The sequence below is a fragment of the Periplaneta americana genome, chromosome 1 (genome assembly GCF_040183065.1).
Source record: "Periplaneta americana isolate PAMFEO1 chromosome 1, P.americana_PAMFEO1_priV1, whole genome shotgun sequence".
NCBI classification, from domain to species: Eukaryota; Metazoa; Arthropoda; class Insecta; order Blattodea; family Blattidae; genus Periplaneta; species Periplaneta americana.
Window position 1 is genome coordinate 212,689,453 of NC_091117.1, and position 18,634 is coordinate 212,708,086.

Below are 18,634 nucleotides of genomic sequence, written 5' to 3' on the forward strand. Positions count from 1 at the left end.
ACCTGGACCGGGATCTAACCTGCAACCTCGAGCACAGAAGACCACCGCTATACCGACTACGCTATTTAGGCCGACTGAAAGTTGGAATTTTAGGAATGAAAGATTGTAAGAATGAGAAGGGGTGGCCCAGACATATTTCTCTATTATTGCGTTCACTGCTAGGAAGGCGTTGTTATCCTTGGAATGTAAACGGTATAGGATGTTAAGAAAAACAGTAAACAGTTACGAAAAATGCAAAAACTTAAAAATAGGCACTAACGTCGAAATAGGCATTTTTAGGCACTATAAACCTCTATTTATACCTATATTTTCCATGAGACATGTAAATATTAAATATCAAGCCTGTATGTGTCAAGGAAAAAAATAGCTTTTTGCCTAAATTCCGCTCTCTAGTGATTATTAATAAACATGCAGGGATGCTATAGTAAAAAGGGCGGGTCTCTGAGGCCTTCGTTCTCCTGTGTAGAGAAAAATCTGTTTTGGAAAATTAAAATGGCTATTTTTTTTAAATTTGCCAGCAGCTAAAAAAAGTCAAAATACGATGTAAATCGTAATTTCCGCCAGAATATCCGTCACCCGTCAAAGCCAATCATTTCCCGTCCGCTGACGGAATTTCCGTCCTGTTGGCAACACTAAAGGTACGATCACACGTCGCTACTTTTGCAGCGCTGCAGTACAAAAAACTGCGCAACTCTTGTACTGCGACGTGTGAACAACGGTGCAACCCGAAAAGTAGCGGCTGCCGAACCTGCTGCCCGCTACTTTTCCATGCTGCGCGCAACTTAAAAGTAGCGACGTGTGAACAGGGTTCTCAGGGTTGCAGCCGCAGCATTTTTGATATCGGTTTTGTTGAAACTTTTGCTGCGGTTGCAACCAGTGTTACCACCCAAATGTGTCAATGATACTTTTATTGTTTGGATATATTTTAATGTTAAATGTGATGAAAATAAATTATTTGTAATAGTTATTAAATACACAGCACAGTCTGAGCTTAATTTTCCGTAGCGTAGTTCCAAACAGGAGGGTTGCCAACATTGATTACGTGAATATACTGTTGGTTATCATTTAAGTATATAAGCGTTTTTAAAAGCTTTATAGTAAAAATAATGTCAATTTCTGAATACTAGATACGACAGAAAAGCAAATAATAGATAAGGAAGCTTTCGCATGAGTTTCTTAATAATGCGAACATAACCACAAAATGTATATTGAGAAGTCAACACGGAGATGGGTACCTGCAGCATGACTGCGGCTGCAAAAGTAGCGCCTTGCGTGTGAACCGTTGCTTACGGTGTGAACAGACTCGCAACCTCCAGTTGTAACTTTTGCAGCACTCGGGTTGCGCAGCACGAAAAGTAGCGTGCAGCGCGCTACTTTTGGCTTACGTGTGAACACGACACGCAACTTTTGCAGCTGCAGTATAAAAGTAGCGACGTGTGACCGTACCTTAAAGATCGCTGTAAATCATAGACAAATAACAGACTGTAAATACCGGTAAGCATCCCACTGGCACGGTAGTCATGAAGAATATTCGTTAGATGTTTTGACAGGTTGACATTTATATAAGACGAGCAAGGAGTAAACAAAATGCACAAAAGGAAGCTTCTGGTGTCACTTCGCGCATTATATAGCACTATTAAGTGCAGAACCTTTTCTTTGAGAAGTTACACGACAGCTTCCCCGAAAATTGCAAAGGAATACAATGGATCTAAAATGTTGGCATGGCAAATACACTCTTATGGAGGATTGGAGGAATTGCAGTTGTCGGAAACTGCACGAATTCCTCATATTAAAGGACCGAGTGATGTCTTAATTAAAGTGTCTGCTTCATCGGTAAATCCCATTGATTTAGCAGTGATGGGTAAGAGAAAAGTTAGGTTATGTAGGTTACTGGAAATGTATTATTAACATACTTGTACATTAATTTCCGTAAAGACCATTGGTTTTTTCAGGTGGATATGGATCAGTGCTTCTAAATAAAGTTAGACAAATAGAATCATGTTCCTTCAGTGAAACGTTGGAATTTCCTCTAGTTCTTGGCAGAGATTTTGCAGGCAGAGTTGTTGCCAAAGGACATGAGGTTGGGCATAATATGAATGTTGGAGATGAAGTCTGGGGTGCTCTTCCTCCACACCAACAAGGCTGTCATGCTCAATATGTAATAGTTAACAAGTCTTTGGTGAGTATAATAATTCTTCTACAATTTGTTCATGTAGCCTAGCAGGAAAAAAATTATTAAGAGTCAATGTGAAAGTAAATATATAATTTTTTTAAATTTCATCGAAGTGTTGTGAGATGCAGAAAGAAGTCAGACATCAATTACAGAGTTTGTCGAAGGTTGAATACGACTACACCAATTCGTAGCACATGAAATCACTGAAATAATCTGTCAGAAACTGGGGACTGTCACAGACCTGAATGCTGTCACAGATTTCAGCATGTAACTTAGCTAGGCCTAACCCCTTTAACCATACCTATATTGGTACTCTAATCTTTCACAAACCTCAGTGTCCTCTCTCATTTTATAGGTTATTGAAGTGAGATTATGACATTTATCATATGCTGTACGTACTCACTATTAAAACATGCATCGAAAATTGTACTATTATGTTATCAATTGTTTACCATAATGTCTTTCCCACATACAAATACTTACTTAGTCACATATTTTCTTCAGTATGTAAGCCTACAGTGTTTTCATGTTGTAAACTACTGTTACTAACCATAGACTAATTAGGCCTAACTGTTTAAAATCAGTTATAAGTTTAAAGTCTAGAATATGTTGTTGTTGGTGTTGTTTTCTAATGCCAGGCATTTGGCAATAAAGTCATTTGACCTCTTGCACTCCAATATTTTTCAAAGATATTATCATGACCAGCCACTGAAGCACAGATGTTGAGGTGTTCCGAATACATTTCTTGGTTTGAGTTGCACAATGGGCAGTTAGGAGACTGATATAATCCAATTCTATGCAGGTGTTTGGCCAAACAATCATGGCCTGTTGCCAATCTAAATGCAGCTAACTTACAGACGATTTTCGTGGTAAATCGGGAATTAACTGTGGATTTTGATGCAGAGAGTTCCATTTTTTCTCTTGGGATTGTGTTATCAAATTTTGTCTAGAATATGGAGGGCACTTCTGAATAACATTCAGTGCTATTGTACAGATATTTGAATCGAGATCTAGAGACAAGATTAGAATTGCGTTAGTAGTGGCGTAGCCTGTTTTGAAAGTTATGGGTAAAAAAAGGGGAACTTTTTTTGGAGTATCAAATAGCTAAAATAGTGGTAAATTTGTTGTAAACATGAAAAATTGGACATATGATTTTGATGTAGAACTACGTCTTCGTATTCTGCATGGTAAGTCACCAGCTGCTCGGTAACAGTATTAAAAAAATGTTATATTAGAATGACTTCTAACTTGTGGATAAATTAACATAGCAAAACAGAAAATATAGGTCTACCATCATGTAGACAAAGGAGTCCCAGAACTGTAAACATCCACATGAAACCAGTTAAATCCTCAAGACCTTTGAAACAGAAGGGACAAAACATGTCTGGAAAACTACATTTGATGCACATAACTCTGAGAAATCTAAACTGTTCCAGACATTTGAAGTGTCAATCGATCGAGCATGATGAGATCAACTAAATAAAGCCGGGGGAAAAAATGATCTGAAGTAAATTGATCTATTGTGCTAACCCTCAAGCTATGCGCATTCCCAAACACTGTTGTCTACTGTGTACCTGTGTACAAGTTGTCTAAACTAAGGTTTGCTACGTACCCAGCTTTCGAGCAAGCTACCCCTTTCGTCTCTGAGCCACACAGAGTGTGTCTTATATGCCGATATTCAGTTTTTTATTACTGTCATTTCTGAAAATTTTCTCTGTTCCGAGTTGAACTCTACATGTAGGGGAGACTGTTGTACCTTTAAACACTTTTCACTTATTAATAATTTATTGTTATCTGGCACAAGAATATATTATACTGTGTTGAAACCAAAGACGTTGCTAGTACCTATATAAAGTTAACCCACGTCCTTCTGCCCTTCACCTTCACGTAAGTAGTGAAAGTACAGTCAAAACTTGTTTCACAACACTTTGAATTCAGTTTATTCATTACTTTAATTTTATTGTCAATTTAGTTTCAATTTCTATAACACTGAAATGGAAAGTCATGAAATTTCTAAATAAACACGAATATTAGTGTAATACTCGTATTACAGAAGTTGTTTCTGCCGCTCTGTTATGACTCGTACACCCACAGAGTTGCTCAGGATGGTTTGACCTTGGCTGGGTCTGACTTCTTCTTGGAGCTCTTCGCTCTTGTCTTGAAGATCGCAGGGTCGAGGTGGTTATACGGCATGTCACACCAGTCCACACTCTGTGTGAGTGGGTTATTCACATCAGATTGGAGCAGATGCGGTGCGATCAACACGAACATTTGCTCAGCCCACGGTCCATGGGCGTGAATTTGAACTGCCACTGGGGGAAACCCTGGTGTACCAGCATCATGCGGAAGTACTGCGTGAAGTCTGCAGCCAGGTAGTGCCACTCGAAACTTCTGTCCAGCAGCCAGATCTTGGGGTCCTCTCGTTTTAGATCGGATTCGCACTCGCTCTTGTCCATGTACACCAGACACACCTTTCCGATGCCTTGGCAAACGTCCAGTTCGAAGATCTTGCACTTGACGCCGAAGTTGGGGCGCTGCCTGGGGTCGTCATATTTTATTTTCTTTTAATTTTGGGAAATTATATTTTTTTAAATTAAAATACTTTAAATAATTATTGAAGATTCCTTTACAACTTCGTGTATATATTTTCCTGTTCTACACATCTATTAAGGATGGAAAAAATAAAATATAATATGTTCAAAGGTACAACAGGTTCATGTATTTAGAACATACCCTCTTGTAAGTTGGAACACATGGAATATAGGTGGGAATATAGCTGTAAAAACTGACAATCATATTTAAAATGTATTTGCAATCATAAACCATACCAGGCTTCTCTGATTTAGATTTTATTTCCTGGAGGAACAATACCTGCTTCAACAGCTTTCTTCAAGGCATCCGGATCAACTGGGGGCCTCTTATCTCCAGACTTAGTGACATGATCTTAATATAAAAGAAAGACAAAAACCAACAGTATCGTGTACTTTGGAACATGTTCCATGGTACAAGATGTTCAGTGTTCAAAGGTACAAGAGGGTGCACGTTTAAACAAATATGGCTACCAAAACTAGAGATTCGAATAAATCACGGAAATTAAAATATGTCATTACTCCCCAGATGATACGGAACACATTGTACTTAATGGATGGTAATAAATACAATCGGGTTTTATGTTATATAATATATATGATTGAACGAAATGTTTACTTTTGGTACTGAAAAAGATTCTTTCGTTCACAGAACTCACATTTTGCAATAAATCAAACCAAAACTACGACCTGGGGCCTGTTTCTCAAAAATACTAGTTTAGTAGTTCACCAGTTACTAGTTACCAGAGTATATTTCACCAGCTCTAGTAGATTCTGTTTCTCAAACTATTTTACTAGTCTAGTAACTTGTGACAATTTTTCACTAGTCACATGATCTCTTTCACTAGTCAGCTGATTGAGTTCATTTGTTTATAGCCATTGGTAGGTATTGTTATTTGATATTAGAAGGCTAAGTTGTTTGTGTTTTGGTTGTTACTTCTCTCTTTTCTTGAAATTCCATCAATTGAAAGCAAATTAACTATACTCAATATGATTAATGAATCAAAGGATATATCATTCGGTGCTTTTTCAAGCATAATAACAAAAAATGATAAAGTAAACGAATGGACAAAAAAAAATTGTAATCTGTGAGGCTATGGAACTGATACCTCAGAACAAAGATTATGCATACGTTAGGGACACTTACTGGCCCAACATTAAGAAAGCAACTTTGACGAGTACCAATTCAAGTTCACAGTATCATAATATGAACACATTATGTAGCTAGTGGGTGTACTGGCGACATGAATGCCACTTATGAATTGAAAAATTCGCTAATTTTTTTTTTTTCAGTTTTACTTTTGATCTATTCGTAAATTAGTGTCGTTTTGTATTTAATTTGTAGGCTCTAGTTGACAATGTCAGAAGAACTGGCAGTGGAGGAGGAAAGCCAGCAAAAATTACTGCCGTTGATGAATTGGTATCAGATTATTAGGAAAAAAATTCTGCATGTGTTGCTGGTCTAGGGCAGAAAAACCAGATGGCATTGGAAAATAATCAACATCCCGATTTGTAGAGCAATTTGTATTTGAAGCTTTGCTGATAATGCATGACTTCTATTTGTTTGTCTTGTTATGGCAAGTCCCACTATATTTAACAACTCTCCAAGCTTTTCAGCACTTTTTTTAAACCATTCATTATATATAAACAATGCTCCCATAAAGGGATAATAATTGTTCCTTCTCGATATAGTTTTAGCTCTTCTCACAACAACTTCTTTACTACTTCAATCGGAATCACTAAACCATATATATTAAAAAAAATAACTACAATATTTTGTTTTGATTATCTGAGAAAGGTTGTCACTGGTAACTGATAATATAGAAATCACCAGTCTTTAGAGTCTTGTAGGAATATTCCTGTTGAATACTAGCATAATCAACTAGATTAGCATTTTGAGACACAGAATCTCTTAGGAACTGGTGAAATCGACCAATATTACTAGTCTGTGAACTGGTAACTACTACTTTACCCTTGTAGCTTCTAGAAACACAGACTTGTAAAACAAACTATTATTACTACTGTACAGACTAGTATTACTACTCCGTGAGTTTTGAGAAACAGGCCCCTGATCTACTTAGTGGCTTTCCCTACAGTCTACTTCAGTTTGAGACATCTAGGTAGTAGCAAAAAATAAAAAACAAAAAATGTTCAAAGGTACACTATGCTAAAGGTACAACAGTCTCCCCTATTCCTTTTTCGCTTCCTTGCGGTGCTTGAGAGAGTTCAGTGGATGCACATGCACTGCTATTCACGATCACATCCTGTTTGTTTAAACTTTCCCTTTTTTGTCGCGATTGTTGTGATTGCTGATAAATTTCTGCTGTTAGGCTAATCTTCTTTCATTTCTTTGAAAACTATAACTGAAAAACGTCGGAATTACTGCACTATTGCATACAGGCCAGGTTCCTTAAAAGCCGTAAGTATTATTTTACTATTGTCATTATTATTATTATTATTATTACTACTATTATCATATTGTCATTATTATTACTGCATCATCATCATCATCATCATCATCCAGACATTTAAAGTCAGATTTGCTTGTTTGTAGGTGCATAAAAAACCATGTAATTTGTCTATGGTTGAAGCAGGATCTATTCCATACGCTACTGTCACTGCTTGGTCAGTTTTGAAGATTACTGGTGATTTATATTGGACTTCTTCTAAAGGAAAAAGAGTTCTCATACTTGGAGGTTCAGGTGGTGTTGGTACAGCAGCGATCCAATTACTTAAAGCATGGGGAGCCCAAGTGAGTAAGCTCAGAAAAGTTCCTTTAATAATGTTTTATCATTCTTTCTCTAAGCTGAAATTGAAATATACTGTATCAGAATATTTAAGTAAGTATGTGTTACTTTTAACAGTGTCCTCAAATGATTTTTATATTCGCATTGAGGTATTCAAAATACAAATTTATCAAGGAAGGTAATAGTAATTCTATATTGAATGGTCCCCTTTAAATTACAGAGGACTGGTTTCACCAACAGAAGACAAATTAAAAAATTGTTCTACTTATTTAACAGTAATTTAATACAAAAACTGTTTCATAAACAGTTGTTAAGTTTAACAATTTATTAAACTGTTTGTTAAGATAACATCAGAATTCCTTGTGTTAAAACCATAGAAGAAGTGTTAAAAATGGCTGGTGTATTACCACAGTCTAGTATATACAGTCGCGAAGCTTGGGATGATTTTTTGCATTTCTCACGATAGTTGCTAGCCGCTTGGAGCGCTGTGTGTACTAGGAACAATAGACTGTGTCACTGGCATCGTGATCTAACAGACTCGCTTAACCTGATCACGAAGGGTGGCGTTTCAACCATGTAAATTGATTGGAATGCATAAAAAGTAACATATATTTCTCTAAAATGTAGTGTAATTGCATTAATAAAATTTAAAACAATGATTAGGAGATACTTCAGACATAATTCCTTGCGAGTTAAGGTGTAATATTATTTTTGGTGTGAAAATTACGTTGTTCGTAAGTGTAATACCTGCCTTTATTTCGATTAAATATTGCGAAATTCTTCTACATTCATTTATGCACGATTCAATAATTTTCAGTTGCACCACACAAATATTTAGATATGTTGAAATTATAGGTTATGTTTACTGTCCCAGTTGCCCCTTTCTATCTAATTTTAGTGGTTTCCAATGCCCTGCCATTCATATGGAAATATTATAGGTTATGTTTACTACATCTTATATTCCTAAATTCGCAATTATACATTATAATTAAGCATAATGTCATGTATGATACTCCGCACATTCAATTTTTCTGTATTTTAATACTACAATTGAGTATTGAATTATTGTATTTATCTGCTACCTAAGAGACGAAGTAACAATCGTACGTACACTAATTTCATAAGAGTGGTATGATAAATTTTCTGTCTTTATCAAGGAAGGTAGATGTGCTATATTAAAATCACAATATAAATTCTTTTTTATTAAACCTCAAAATAGCTTCCATTCTAAACTTAAAATGTTGATGCGAAAAGATTATGTTAACATGTAAAATTCTCTTCACATTAAAATAACACAGTTGTAATTATTTCTGCAACATAGGCTATTATGCAACAAGAAGTAAAGGGAACTTATGGACACATTACACTAAATAAAACTTAGCTATGATATGCAATAAAGTTATAATATAATAATTCACTGAGCTCCATACACTGAAATAGAAAACCCGAACATACATTACGGCCTGGTCTAGATCGAAAAGGCATTGCCTGTGCCGTATATCGCATTGTTGTGAAAAGTTGTGTAAACTGTGAAATGTTCGTTATCGGTTGTAATAACTGTAAATGGCTAAAATACAATAATTTGAGTAATAATATGGAACAAGGAGACGTTTGTAGCACTATAAATTCTAAGAAAAAGAGATCAGAGTTATCCTTCCGAAAGATCCAGGAAGGTGAGTTTATAAAATATAATATATACTTTATGAAAATAATATATAAAACTTATGTATTTCGTATTTCAATAGTGGAAGGAAGGTGTTAATTTTTCAAAAGAATACGATATCAAAAGTACAATACATTTTATCGTCTGCTAGGGAAAGAGTCTGTGATGAAGCGATAGTAGCGATCCTGGTGGCTAGCAACTATCTATGGATGCATATTTCAACTGTCTATGTTTGCATATTTAGTAAGTATTGAGCTTCGCAACTCTATATACTAAACTGTGGTATTACACTGTATATGCAAAATTGCTGTATTTAGACCTTTTAAATGTAGCCTACATCATTGGGAGAGAGGTGTAAGGATGGATGTTTTCGAAAATCTACCTGTGAACGAATTTTTTTACTGAGCTATAGACTTTCGAAAACAGTTGTCAGAAAGTTAGTATGTAGACGAAATTCGTGAGAGGTTATAATACACAAAGGAAATATGCCTTTCTCCTATGCTATAGGTATACTAAAATTTTACACCACTGAATCTTTTCAGTTATTAATAGGGGATAATATTGGCATAGCTAAAGCAACAGTGAGTAGGCCTAGAACCATCCGGAACGTTCCTAATCCTATAGTGGATTCTGTCGTCAGGAATCCGGAACAGGTGATGTTACTGTGTACCTTACATGATTACACATTTGAATTAATTCAGTTTATAATACAACTCATTTTATTAGTTTTTATGTATTTCAAATAATTATATAGGGCCTAAACTTTAAATGTTGTTACATTTTTGCTAGATTATGAAATTTCCTTTGAAATATTGATAAAGTCTGCAAAAATAATGTCCTATTACAGCTTGATCTTACTTACTTATTGGCTTTTAAGGAACCCGGAGGTTCATTGCCGCCCTCACATAAGCCCGCCATTGATCCCTATCCTGAGCAAGATTAATCCAGTCTCTACCATCATATCCCACCTCCCTCAAATCCATTTTAATATTATCTTCCCATCTACGTCTCGGCCTCCCCAAAGGTCTTTTTCCCGCCGGCCTCCCAACTAACACTCTATATGCATTTCTGGATTCGCCCATACGTGCTACATGCCCTGCCCATCTCAAACGTCTGGATTTAATGTTCCTAATTATGTAAGGTGAAGAATACAATGTGTGCAGCTCTGCGTTGTGTAACTTTCTCCATTCTCCTGTAACTTCATCCCTCTTAGCCCCAAATATGTTCCTAAGAACCTTATTCTCAAACACCCTTAATCTCTGTTCCTCTCTCAAAGTGAGAGTCCAAGCTTCACAACCATATAGAACAACCGGTAATATAACTGTTTTATAAATTCTAACTTTCAGATTTTTTGACAGCAGACTAGATGACAAAAGCTTCTCAACCGAATAATAACAGGCATTTCCCATATTTATTCTGCGTTTAATTTCCTCCCGAGTGTCATTTATATTTGTTACTGTTGCTCCAAGATATTTGAATTTTTCCACCTCTTCGAAAGATAAATCTCCAATTTTTATAGTTCCATTTCGTACAATATTCTGGTCACGAGACATAATCATATACTTAGTCTTTTTGGGATTTACTTCCAACCCTATCGCTTTACTTGCTTCAAGTAGAATTACAGCTTGATCTATACAGAAAAAATTAATGATACAGTGTTTAAATCTTATCAGTAATAAATCAACTTCCAAACAGAGTAAAGAAAGTTGATATTATATAATACCTAATACAAACTATAGTACCGGGTATTATAGTTTTTATTTGAATACAACCTGATGGGAAGCATCAGGTGTCGTTGACGACGACATTAAACATAGGTGGCACAGGTTCTTGAAAAAAGTAAGGAATTTTAAAACTAATTTTATATAGCCTAAATGAGCAAAAAATTGTGTTTTCCCAGTCTCTTTGGCATTCCAGGACAAATATACCTTAATCCAGGACACAGGACACACCATTAAAATCCAGAACAATCCTGGGAAATCCAGGACGTGTGGTAACCCTGGTGGGCATGAAAGAGAGCTATACTATGTAATGTTCTGTCAATTGAAAATCAGCAAAATGTTATGTTGCTTAGATGTTCTTGTGGTAAACTCCCTGTGGCAATTGAATTCATTAGCAATTGCACCCATGCTTTAATTTTCACACATATGTTTTCTTACATGCTGAAAGGTAAATGATAAGCACAGTAACATCATTCCGTATTACTTTGTAAAAACACTCAGATGACGTGGAAATGAAAGGAAACGGCTGTAGTGAGTCATAGTAATGTGTACATAAAGAATTTTGGCACAAATCTGATCCAGGTAATAATAATTTTTTACTTCATTTGTATTGTATTTTTGATCCAGGGAAAATACTAGCCTTTAACAAAGACATTATTTATTTTTACGAGTATTTTCCCTGCACCAAAAAAATAAAATAAAATAAAAATGGAGTAAATATTAATATTTTACGGTAGAGCTCCTTAGAAACTGTTCCCTTTCATTCTCTAGTTTATTCGAATGATTTTACAAAGTGTTACAAAATGGTGTTCTTGTGTTTATGATTTAATTCCAAAATATCTTTATATTTTGTTACCAATTAAACTAACAAAGACCTTACTAGATTAGTATAATAATTGAATTGCTGTCAGTTTCGTGGTTCATTTTGAATAATAATGAATAATAATAATAATAATAGTGCCTAAATTAAAGTTTTTTTTTAATATATGTATTTTTTTCGTTGTTGGTAACTCTATAACATCTATTTGTGCTTTATGGTTGTGCTAACAAATGGAGTTACTTGTCAACAATGTGACGCTGACACTTGTGTTCAGGTTACTGCCCAGCGACAGTCCTGATATATTGTATAAAAATTGAAGTGAAATCATTAATTACCATTGAAAAAATATTTTGTCTAATTTCATGTAATTCACAATCCTCTCTTGCATTCTTGACGGTAGCTGTTGAATCAAAGGTTCGCAGCTGAGGGCAGTGGATTTTGAAAGATGATAAAACTCTTAGTCTGGCTTTTTCTGGATGGCAAGTAATGCTGGGAGACTCATTCGTAGGTTCATAGCACATAAAATAACCCGTCCAGGGCTCCAGATAAAATCTGTCGGTCATTTCTGGCCCATGTCGAAATTTGGAGGTAGGAAATTGGGTCCAACCAGTGATTTAAGTGTGTATGGGCTATTCCATATGAAATCGATCAGTAAAGAACCTCGCATTTTTTTATACTCTAATTTTTTCCCTACTTATACAAGGTGCTGAGGGGAGTGCATTTTCAAAAATATACTATCGAAAGTCAAACGGTTTTCGTATTATTGAGCGACAAATTTAGCGTATTTTATAAAAACAAGCCTCTTTCAGCGCTCAGAACTCTGGAACCATTTACTGCAGAACATTGAACGAGAGCTCATTTTGAAGCTGACATTTAGTAAGTTATGTTAAGAAGTAAGCCTTATTTTTATTGTACACAGAGAGACAGATAATCTGATTTTACTTGTTTTTAGGCTTTTTGATCATTTGTAAAAATGTAAAAAAATATTGAGAAAAAACCTTGCATTATTAAGAGGGATTCGGCATTGTTTGCTTAGTGGCTCGGCAATAAGTTTCGAGGGTATTAAATAAATTATTTTCACACACCTGGACTTGAACGGCGCAGTACCGCACACACTGGCCGAGAGCTGAAGATAAGCGAGCATTGGGCGTCATTTTACTCCTGTGTTTATGAAAACCTGTGATAAAGCTACCCCAGCCGTGTCTGTTTCCTGGCCTTGCTTGTCTCGGCTAAGCTCCCGTCTCACAGTCAGCTGGTTAGTTCACGTGCGTACTATTTATTTTCTTTATTTGATATTTTCAATACTTTCTTATCAACATACCATCAGTAAAAAATATGTGTTTATTTGTACTTTCAATGCAGAATCTAACTATATATTTTTAAAATAATTTTTCCTGGCCAAAGGCGTCTTAATGAGGAAAAATCTGAATTTCTCCATTTCCATAAAAAGTAAGAAAATCTGTTTATATGTCAATATAAACTTTAATTTCTCAGCATCAAAATAAACCATGATTTTGATCATTGGGTGAAAGGGTTTCGGAGCTACAACAATTTAAAGTTGCTAATTTTATGAAAATACGATAAATTTAAATATTTTAAATTTAAACACTATGAAGTTCTGACGCCTCATACTTTGCACAAAGCAATGTATCACAGCTCTCTACGTACAAAAAAAGTTTCATTGTATTTAGAAATTGTAAGGTAAATTTTCTCTATATTTTGGTCGATTTGAGATGGAATAGCTCGTATAGACTTGTCCTGCTCTTCATCTGTACTCCATACCATTTTATATCAATTCTTCCCCTTCTATTGTTTCATTTCTATCTTTGGGAAAAAGTCTGAATCCAACGCAGACTATAGCCCTATTCAGACTGTAAGGACGGTCAGCTGAAGCACCGATTGGTATTACATCAGTTTCATCCAGATTCTTCTGTTATTTGTCTTTAGGTGATTGCCACATGTCGTGGAGATGCTGTTCCCTTCTTGGAATCATTTGGGACTGACTCTATTATTGATTATACACAGCCTGATGCAGAGAAACAAATTCGAGAGTGTGGGAAGTAAGTGACACATGAATTTCTACATGCAAATTGTACAATATTTTTTGCATGTTCATATTTTTAAAATTGCAAATATAACATATTTTGCGTTGAAAATATACGGCAATATTATTCCAAAGCCTTCGCAAAACTGCACTGTAATGGTAACTAAGTAACAATAAGTGCGCTGTAATGGTAACTAAGTAACAATAAGTGCGCTGTAATGGTAACTAAGTAACAATAAGTGTGCTGTAATGGTAACTAAGTAACAATAAGTGCACTGTAATGGTAACTAAGTAACAATAAGTGCACTAATGGTAACTAAGTAACAATAAGTGCGCTGTAATGGTAACTAAGTAACAATAAGTGCGCTGTAATGGTAACTAAGTAACAATAAGTGCACTGTAATGGTAACTAAGTAACAATAAGTGCGCTGTAATGGTAACTAAGTAACAATAAGTGCACTGTAATGGTAACTAAGTAACAATAAGTGCACTGTAATGGTAACTAAGTAACAATAAGTGCGCTGTAATGGTAACTAAGTAGCAATAAGTGCGCTGTAATGGTAACTAAGTAATAATAAGTGCGCTGTAATGGTAACTAAGTAACAATAAGTGCACTGTAATGGTAACTAAGTAACAATAAGTGCGCTGTAATGGTAACTAAGTAACAATAAGTGCACTGTAATGGTAACTAAGTAACAATAAGTGCGCTGCAATGGGTCTATTTCAGTATAGATTTATGTTATGAAGAATGGTTTCCCTAGCAACAAGTTTCTGTGTGGGAATTCTAACAACAGTAGCTGTAAATACAGTAAAAAACACGATCGTGCAAAAAATTAAATTATAACATTAAAATTGATTTTACAGAGGTTAGGTACTATAATCCTATTCCTTTCATCAGTCCATTGACTGTTTATTAAAGAAAAAATCCTTTCTACACTGGCACTATGCCCAGGTAAACAAAAATAAAACTGAGCCAGTATCAGTAAGTATGACTGGTACACAAAACATTAATGTACATGTAAACAATATTGTAACTTTTAATTCAAACAATAATGTAACTTTCATTGTCACAACAATAATCACTTTCTATAATTTAATTTAAACACTCCCGTCAACAATGGGTATTTGACTCCACACAGCAACACAGTATTCGTTATTGCACTCCACAGACGACAATGACAATACACTTGGATTATTGAAAACAACAATGTACTGCTAATCTTAACTAATGTTCACAAAGCACTATTTACAAAACAAAACTGTCTGTTCTCAGTTCGTTGCCTTGGCTAGTTCTTCTAGCTCATTCACTCAAGTTCACAGTATATCGAACCCAAGGCTTCTAGAGACAGTCCACTGCACTCGAACTCAGGACTTCCGGGGACAGTCCACTGCACTCGAACTCAAGTCTTCCAACTGCGTTGCTTCCGCCTGGACGCTGCTCAAGTTCACTCGCATGTCGAACCCTAGACTCCTGGGCGCTGCTGGTTCACTCGCTGTCCAATACTAGCAACTACTGCCTGACTCCTTCTTCGCATCTCCTTTTTATCACTAAACCATAGTTTCCAGAAAGTACGATACTCGAAATTTCTACAGATACCGAGAGGATGGCACCTCTCGAGACTTCTCTGGATTTCTCCCCGACGTCGCAGCTGCTTTACTTCCCCCTCTCTGCCGCGGCCCAGCGTGCCATCGTTCCCCTTACGTCGCGCCACACTGCAGCGCCCTGTCGGACGCGCATTCGAATCCCGACGCAGCTGTCACAATATGTAACTACAAAATAAATAAAATTTAATGTTATCTTGTTGTGCTATTAATATGATATAGTCATTAATTTCATTATTAGTATCGGCAGTGGGAAGTATGAAATGATAAGGCCCAGGCACACTTTTCGCGTCAAAATGTCCAGAATTTTAGTGTTCTTGGTATGGAAACCCTAGTTTGATACTTCATGTAAAGAAATGTTTTCGTGTGTTGTTGTTACATGCGCAGACAACTGTAAGGACAGCAGTGAGAGTGAAAAGATTGTCAGAAGTCTGTATGATTGGAAATGTTAGTATGGATCCTTCCGAACATACAACAAATTGGTAACTTTTTTTTTTCACGAGTTTTTTTGATTCAATTTTAACATGTAATAAGATTACTCTACAGGAACTGGGACTGAGAAAATCAAGAGGTGTGCTTAATAATAGATTGAAGTACCTATACATTAGCAGCGTAGCGTATTTACAACAGACAAATATCCATGCTCTGGGCAGGATTCGAACCCAGACTTCGTTTGCTACAAAATATTTAAGCCACACCTTATCAAGTTGAAGATACAAAACATTATAGTAATAAACAAGTCTGCATTCCATCTTGGGAGAAATTGTTCTGTTCATTTGTACATGTTTTAGGTATGACATTATTTTGGACGCAGCTGGGCTGGGTGCAGATGTTGGCCCGAACTATGCAGACTGTTTAAAAGACTGGAATCTTTCAAAGTTTATAACCCTGAGATCCCCTATGTTGAGAAATGTGGACGAGTATGGCTTGATTATGGGCATGATGAAGAACTCTGTAGACTTGTTCACTACAAATGTGAAAACTGGTGTCACAAGCAAAAGTAGTACACTCAGATGGGGGTTCTTTCTTCCTTTATCCGAAGCAATCAAGGAAATCACTTCTCTAGTAGAAGAAGGAAAGGTAAGTTGGATTTACTGTATTTACTAATGTCATCACATCAGAAACATGCAGAAGAAGCTGCCAAAACTTAGTTCTTCTTATATATTACTTTAATGTACCGAAGTACATATGATATTTCCATGCAGATATTCTGCGTCATCATACGATGAAAGAGTAATGGAACGGAGAAAAATTCTCTCCGGCGCCAGGACTTGAACCCGGGTTTTCAGCTCTGTGTGCTGATGCTTTATCCACTAAGCCACACCGGATACAACTCCGACGCCGGTTAGAATCGTCTCAGATTAAGCTCCAACTCTTGGGTTCCCTCTAGTGGCCGCCCTCTGCACTACGTCATAGATGTCTATGAACGCAGGACCGAAGTCCACACATGTGCTGAGGTGCACTCGATATGAGTGACTAGTTGGCCGGGATCCGACGGAACAAGCGCCGACTTAAATCACGAAGTGATTTTTACGCATATCATATATATTACTTTAATGTACCGAAGTACATATGATATTTCCATGCAGATATTCTGCGTCATCATACGATGAAAGAGTAATGGAACGGAGAAAAATTCTCTCCGGCGCCGGGACTTGAACCTGGGTTTTCAGCTCTACGTGCTGATGCTTTATCCACTAAGCCACACTGGATACAACTCAGCACATGTGTGGACTTCGGTCCTGCGTTCATAGACATCTATGATGTAGTGCAGAGGGCGGCCACTAGAGGGAACCCGAGAGTTGGAGCTTAATCTGAGACGATTCTAACCGGCGTCGGAGTTGTATCCGGTGTGGCTTAGTGGATAAAGCATCAGCACGTAGAGCTGAAAACCCAGGTTCAAGTCCCGGTGCCGGAGAGAATTTTTCTCCGTTCCATTACTCTTTCATCGTATGATGACGCAGAATATCTGCATGGAAATATCATATGTACTTCGGTACATTAAAGTAATATATATGATATGCGTAAAAATCACTTCGTGATTTAAGACGGCGCTTGTTCCGTCAGATCCCGGCCAACTAGTCACTCATATCGAGTGCACCTCAGCACATGTGTGGACTTCGGTCCTGCGTTCATAGACATCTATGACGTAGTGCAGAGGGCGGCCACTAGAGGGAACCCGAGAGTTGGAGCTTAATCTGAGACGATTCTAACCGGCGTCGGAGTTGTATCCGGTGTGGCTTAGTGGATAAAGCATCAGCACGTAGAGCTGAAAACCCGGGTTCAAGTCCCGGCGCCGGAGAGAATTTTTCTCCGTTCCATTACTCTTTCATCGTTAGTTCTTCTTGTTCTGCTAACATTCACAAAATTGTTTTGCATTGCATACATACCGAATTCTTGGAAATATTGGGGAGGGAGGAGGGGCAAGATTGTGTACAAAAGTCAGAGAAAACTTTAATTGAGGGACTCAGTCGCAGACAATATACAAACCAATGAAACATGTGCCGCCACTGTCCCCCTAAAGACATGATTACTAGAGTACATTGGTGGGTGGGGTGGAAGTACGGCATGACAAACTAATATCAAAGATATGATCTTGCTCCTAACTTTCTCAGGCCTGCCTTAAACCATGTTGCTGCAGTGCAAGATAACACTGTATCAGACGAATTATTTTTGCTTATTGCTTTAGACTTATACTTGTTTTTCTGATTTGCAGATATGTCCAACTGTTGAAAAGGTATTTCCATTCTCAGAGTTACCCAAGTCTTACGAGAGAATGAAGGCTGGTCACTTGCGAGGCAAGATTGTAATCAATATAGATGAAGAATGACATCTGTAGTAACACATTGTTTGTATTATGGGCTTGTATGTTAACATTAATAAATATTATTTCTTTGAATAATTAGTTTATGTTTTTTCAGTAATATGCCTCTGATTTTCAAGAAATTTATTTCTAGGGCAGTATCCTTAAAATGAAATGTGTTTTAACTCGTGGAAAAATTCACGCAGTAGATTGTAGTTGAGGGATTCTCTCACACGATAATTTCTTCGTTCTTCATCAGTGCTATGCATATTTATATGATTGGTTTATACATTGAAAGTTCTGTTTATTAATATTTCAATAATGTAAGGACAATACAAGGAAAAACGAAATAACTGAAATAGAAAAAAGTAGTAATAAATTACCAGAAAACAGAATAAACAGTGACACGTTGTCTTGTGCTATTATTCTACTCCTGAATTTTTTTAATATTGTTATAGGCTACTCTTAGATAC

General features: G+C 36.5%; 1 protein-coding gene across 3 annotated transcripts; it reads left to right on the forward strand.

Moving 5' to 3' along the window:
* Window positions 1-1,043: 1,043 nt before the first annotated feature.
* Window positions 1,044-18,260, forward strand: LOC138707884 (reticulon-4-interacting protein 1 homolog, mitochondrial). Of its 3 annotated transcripts, none has more exons than XM_069837922.1 (6): window positions 1,044-1,861; window positions 1,953-2,179; window positions 7,316-7,513; window positions 13,660-13,772; window positions 16,150-16,438; window positions 18,075-18,260. In XM_069837922.1, exons 1-6 carry the CDS (start codon window positions 1,588-1,590, stop codon window positions 18,186-18,188), a joined length of 1,215 nt encoding a protein of 404 aa, XP_069694023.1. In that variant the 5' UTR covers window positions 1,044-1,587; the 3' UTR covers window positions 18,189-18,260. The 3 variants fall into 3 exon arrangements, with proteins under 3 accessions (XP_069694023.1, XP_069694037.1, XP_069694032.1); XM_069837936.1 differs by having other exon boundaries at window positions 1,049-1,494; XM_069837931.1 differs by having other exon boundaries at window positions 1,724-1,861; window positions 1,936-2,179.
* The last annotated feature ends 374 nt before the right edge of the window (window positions 18,261-18,634 follow it).

Bases quoted from the DNA above. Each gene is read 5' to 3' on its own strand.
- LOC138707884 (XM_069837922.1), top strand. From the start codon at position 1,588: ATGCACAAAAGGAAGCTTCTGGTGTCACTTCGCGCATTATATAGCACT. The intron at 7,514-13,659 runs GTGAGTAAGCTC...ATTTGTCTTTAG, and splicing joins TTAAAGCATGGGGAGCCCAA to GTGATTGCCACATGTCGTGG. The intron at 16,439-18,074 runs GTAAGTTGGATT...TCTGATTTGCAG, and splicing joins CTCTAGTAGAAGAAGGAAAG to ATATGTCCAACTGTTGAAAA.